The sequence below is a fragment of the Notothenia coriiceps genome, unplaced genomic scaffold, assembly GCF_000735185.1.
Source record: "Notothenia coriiceps isolate Sejong01 unplaced genomic scaffold, NC01 NC01_scaffold00003930, whole genome shotgun sequence".
Taxonomy (NCBI): Eukaryota; Metazoa; Chordata; class Actinopteri; order Perciformes; family Nototheniidae; genus Notothenia; species Notothenia coriiceps.
This window is the reverse complement of record NW_011336631.1, coordinates 473-6,159: the sequence shown is the minus strand read 5'-3', so window position 1 is coordinate 6,159 and position 5,687 is coordinate 473. Positions and strand designations below refer to the sequence as shown.

The following is a 5,687-nucleotide window of genomic DNA, read 5'->3' as shown; positions in this document are numbered from 1 at the left end:
CTCCTCCTCTGTCCTATTCCTTCCCTTTCCTTTTTTCCTTCGTTCCGTCCCTTCTCGTTAAGTAGGTTAAGTTAGTACTAATTGTTTCCGTTCCTTCTACCTAGGACTTCTAATCACGACCTAGGACAGACCTACTTGGTTTAATTTAGTCTATTAGTACGATAAGTACACACTACCTCGTCGTGTGTGTGTGTGTGTGTGTGTGTGTGTGTGTGTGTGTGTGTGTGTGTGTGTGTGTGTGTGTGTGTGTGTGAGGTGTGTGTGTGTTCATGTTTCTACACATCCTTGTCTGCAAGATGTATTTCCTCTATGTGGTTAATTATGAGCACCAGGTGTGTACAAATTGTGTGTTTACAGCTTTCTTTTAATATTGTTTTTTTACATCCTGTTCATCCCCTTGTGTACCCATCCTCTATAAGTCAGCGTGTTGACTTAAGGAGTGCATGTTGGAAAGGGGACTTTGATCGATGGAAATAATTAGGGCATGGTCGACTGTTTTAAAGACCATGCATGCGTAGTGAACATCATTACACTCACAAATGAATGAAAGGACACAGGAAATCAAACATGTGAGCACAATTATGTAAAAGCTATTCACCAGGAAGCATTAGAGCTTTTACTCAATTGTTCTCCTGCTTCCTTCATTTTTACAGGACTAGCATTTAGTTTTTGTCTGACAAATAGCTCCAACAGCATTATCGTAGATGTGTTATGTATTTTTTTTTATAGTTAGTCATGCCATCAGAGGCATTCAAGACTCACATGAACATAATTATACAACAGCTGAAAACATAAAGCACTGCACACATTTACAGCACACTGACACCGACAGCACAAAAAAAAGTCCCAAGTTTGGCTGATGCTGTTCTGGGTGACCATCACGTCACGGTTGTGTCCCAAATATAAGACGTTAATGACGGACCACTGGTTGCTAACCCCCGCCCCCCCCTCCTCCCCCGGCCTTGCCTCACCCTCTTTAGGCAAAGGCCTCCATCTCTCTCGCAGCCAATCGCTTCGCTCGGTGGACAGCCGCAAGCGTGATGACGTAGACAAGCCCCGCGGCGGACAGCAGAGCCCTCAGACAGGTAAGACAACGGGACGCAGAGGGAACCCATGCATCAGTCACTGTGGCAGCTTGGGTGACCAGCACATCTGTACACTTTACACACCATGACCACAAACAACACACTTTTAATCTACACATCTATCAAAATCTCCCAAAGCAGTGCCTCGTCCGCAGTGGACTAATTCCAACATGGACCCTGATTGAACATAGTGAAATGGTATTTTATGTGGGTCATAACAGGACACTGTGCCCTGTCTGTAAAACACTACACCGAGTCTCTGTTAAAGTGATACTCCACCCAAAAACAGGAAAAGCGAGCACTCAATAGTAGGCTGAAGGAACCGATTAGGGGGCATTAGAAACCCCCTCAAAATGAGATACAAGTCTCCTGTCTGGTGTATTTGGAGCTAGTTGTTTAGCCTAGCTTAGCATGATGGCATGGCAGCTTCACTGTGATGTCAAAATAAATAGTTACACACATTACTCCCCTAAACCTTAATACATTACATTATTACATTACATTACATGACACTTGTTAGACGCTTTTATCCAAAGCGATTTACATACTCAATACTGTGGGCAATCCCCACAGGAGCAATTTGGGGTGAAGTGTCTTGCCCAGGGACACAACGTACATACATAAGTGAACTTTATGGGTAAAAGATGTTGCTTTTTTTACTTTGAAAAAGCAATCTAAGCTGTGTGCCTCTTTATGCTTATCGAGCTAGTTCATTAGCCTCTTGGCTTTATCTCCGAACTTAATGAACAGACGAGAGACTGGTATCAATCTTTTAAAAATGTGAAACATTACTAAGCGGATAGTTAACATGGATAAATATCTATCAAAGAAGATGGATGAAGAAAGTGGACCATGATGCAGGGTTGGCTGCAATGGATTTTTTGATCTCCACCAACCACAAAAGTCACTGTTGGATACCACCGTTACTGATATTAATCCAAGCAGAATTCACGTAAAGACCTTTCAAGCCTAAAGGGTTTGCAGTTTTGACACACAGAGCATTTGTGTGAAGTATCACTTTACCTAGCTAATCGATTCACCTCTTCCTGTTTAGTTCTTTTCTCCCTGCTTCCCAAGCTTTAACTGCCAAATTCTTCCCTATTGGTGAATGTACCTATTACATTGGCAGTCATGGCCATTGAAAAGATGACTGACATATCCTAAGCCAGTGGCATTAACTTCCAGTGGAAGTTAATGCAGAGGATATGAAATCAGAGCCCCACAGTTGAAGAAGAACAAGCAGAACAAAAGCTGGGGTACATTTCAGGGGTCGCCTCCTTTTGAAGGATGTCGTTTACGAATTTAGACAGAACATTAGATGGTTTGGACCTGCAGCTCAGTTCCTATGGAGCAGGTCTACAAAGGATGTAAGCCCTCTGGCAAGTTCCTATCATTGTCTTTGAAAGTATGCGATGAGCAATCAAGGCAAAAACAAGCTGCATGTAGAGGAACCATTGGACTGGGTGAGCCTCATCCTCCTGTCGCCTCAGAAGGAGGCAACCCTTAAAATGTGCCTCAGCTGGAATCTACCCTCACACCACAACCCTTCCTGTTTTGGCCACAGAGGCCGCATCCCGCATGATAATTAGTTATGGCCCTTTCCTTTTCCTTTTCCTCTTTCTTCTCCTTTTATCCTCCTATCCTTTACCCACCCCCCCTCCTCAGTAGACACAGCTTCAGGTGAGGAGTGGTCAGCGTGGAGTGTGTGTTCTGCCACTTGTGGGGAGGGCTGGCAGAGTCGCACTCGTCTCTGTGTGTACGGCTCCTACAGCACCCAGTGCAGTGGGAAACTGCGCGAGCAGAGAGCCTGCAACAACTCTGCTGTTTGTCCAGGTAAGCCCCCCCCCCCACAAACCCTTTCCTCCACTTCCACCTCCCTGTGCTCGCCAAGCCCTCTCCTGGACCCTGCCTCACCCATAAAAGACCCTTCTGACTCACCAGGCACTTAACAGATCTGTCGCCCCTGGGTGTATTTGTCCCCTCACTTTGCCTGCAGTTAGGAAGGACCCCCACTATTATCGCATATATTCCACAGTGCTCTCAGGCTCTCGTACATGCAGACAGGCAGGGAGACCCCTCAACTTAGAAAGCAATATCATCCCAATCACTGGCTAAACAGCAGTCATGTATCTGAGTCAGGTTGACGGTTGAGTTCTCTTGTTGTGGTGTGTTGAGGGGGTCTGTATGTGTGCCTGTCTATAAATCATACCCTAGCTGCTCTGATTGCAGTGCACGGCGCTTGGGACGAGTGGTCGCCGTGGAGTTTGTGTTCATCGACCTGTGGCCGAGGTTACAGGTCGCGAACACGAACCTGCGCCCCCCCACAGTTTGGGGGCGATGCCTGTGATGGCCCAGAGAAACAGACCAAGTTCTGCAACATAGCTGTCTGTCCAGGTGAGGAGCACATTCAAGCATCATCTATTTCAAATCGTGCATCATTGGAATGAAATGTAACCTTACCGCATGCAACCTTTCACAAAGCTACTTGTACCTTTTTGTTAATAAAATTGATTACATTCTGTCCCCCCTATAATGGCAGGATTATTACCTTTCTTTCAAGTGTGCCTATTTGGAAAAGTGATCAACACGTTTGCCTATTAAAGCTGCCCGTCACTGCAGCATGTAACCATATTAAAACAGTACAGTATGTAATGTGAACCAGGTCATGAATATCTGTAGATCAGAGCTGCCAAACATAGACCCTGCAGGATGAACTTACAAAGTGTAAAGCTTTAAAGAGAGGACATGGAATGCAACTTTCACAACTTTGATGTATTTTGTATTTATACATTTACAAGGCAGGGGATTAACTTGACCTTCTGCCTTAATAGTTCCCACTTTAGTTTGTATGGTGCTGCGTAAATTCAGGTGGACCAGATGACTACACAGATGTGGAAATGAATGTTAAATGTAGTTGTTTTGATCATTAAGTAAAATACTATTATGGTTCAGTTCAAGATTCGGAGACTAAATGTCTTGAAATGACACTTATTGTTCTTAAGAAATGTCTGGTTGTTCATAATGTTTTACAAAAAGATTACATGTAGACATTTTCAGGATGTACTTGTATGCACTAAAACAAAGGGAACAATTTAAAGTTGTCATTAAAGGGTTATTATGCTTTGATTTTACTGGTCAACTCCCCTGCCTTTCATATAACAAAAACACAAAGAATAAAAGAAAATATGGAATGTCTAAGTACACATTGTTTACAGTGAACCCTATGTGGAGATGGAAAACTGCAACTCTATTTATTACATTTTTGGGTTTTTTATATAATCAATAATGCGCCAAATGCATGTATTTTCCGTGTTCTCTTCCCTGCGACCCTGCTACTGACCTGGTGCCCGCTCCCAGTGGATGGAGTGTGGAACGAGTGGTCCAACTGGAGCTCGTGCTCCGCCTCCTGCTCCAACGGGACCACTCAGAGGACCCGGGAGTGTAACGGCCCCTCGTACGGGGGCTCCGAGTGCAGAGGGGAGTGGCTGGAGACCGTTGACTGCTTCCTTGGGGAGTGCCCGGGTATGAAAGAGACAAAGCCAGAGCTAAATATTTACTGTGCTCCAATAATGTGTTCCTTGCTCTTTCACTACTAGCTATTGTATATAATAACATATTTAATCAAACATGCATTTACTTAGAATGTACTTCATTGTTACACACAGAAGGTACTTTCTGTTTCTATTGTGTTCTATTGCTTTTCAGTTCGATATTGAATAATTTGTTCTGGTCAAACTCTTTTGAACACATACTGGCTCCTCGGGTTAGTCTTAGCAGTGCTTCATGGTTTCACGTGGCTTTAAAGGACCATGCAGTGTTTGTGCATGTGTTATCCAGTGTGGTCGGAACATTGTAAGAAGATGCCACGTGAGAAGTCGTTCAAAAAAGAAAAAGTCTGACATTTCTTTATTTACATAAAAAGAGGGGGAATCAGACATACAATAAACCAAATTCACTGATTCAGCTACCAGAGGGCTTGCATTGCCTAGACCAGGGGTCACCAACCTTTTTTAGGATGAGAGCTATTTTCAAAAAATAAAACAAGTCGAGGGCTACTTTTATTCCTCTTTTTTTTGCTTTTTGCAGTGTATATATTTAGCACATTTTAACATTAGTATATGCTGACCTTTAACCTTTGTGTGCTGTTCGGGTCTTTCAGTGTTGACTAAAAGAATATGTATTCAATTTAATTAATTTAACCTGCTTTATTTGGGGGTGGACCTCACCTCCTCTAGGGGGGTGCGGGGGCATGCATGGAAGTTTTTAAAGTTGACCTATCATGCTATATTTGAATAATATAGTGTAGGACCATTCTGTCATATAGTACACATTGGAATGATTTCTTACTTTACCTATATTAAATAGATAAAGGTGTGCTCTCCATAGCTCTCTCTCTCTCCGTCTGTCTGTCTCTCTCTCTCGCTCGCTCACAGAGGCTGTGTGCTCCTCCTTGGCGACGACGGCTTGCGTTAAAAAAAAATAATACACATATTTGTAAAGTGGGGGGACACAAACGGGATTTCGAAAAGTGCGGGGGACATGTCCCCCCTGTCCCCAGTGGAAATTACGCCATGCGTGTGTGTGCGTCAAGTGCAATAAATA

The 5,687-nt window shown here is 43.6% G+C and overlaps 1 protein-coding gene across 1 annotated transcript in view; it reads left to right on the top strand.

Annotated features, from left to right (window-relative positions):
• Nucleotides 1–4,607, top strand: part of LOC104941803 (brain-specific angiogenesis inhibitor 1-like) — a gene marked incomplete at its 3' end in the record, with an annotated part of 5,168 nt that extends 561 nt beyond the window's left edge. Inside the window, exons 2-5 of the mRNA XM_010766941.1 lie at nucleotides 981–1,085; nucleotides 2,751–2,918; nucleotides 3,315–3,479; nucleotides 4,443–4,607. Coding sequence (XP_010765243.1) covers nucleotides 981–1,085; nucleotides 2,751–2,918; nucleotides 3,315–3,479; nucleotides 4,443–4,607 — 603 coding nt within the window. The remainder of the gene's footprint in view (nucleotides 1–980; nucleotides 1,086–2,750; nucleotides 2,919–3,314; nucleotides 3,480–4,442) is intronic.
• Between the last annotated feature and the right edge of the window lie 1,080 nt (nucleotides 4,608–5,687).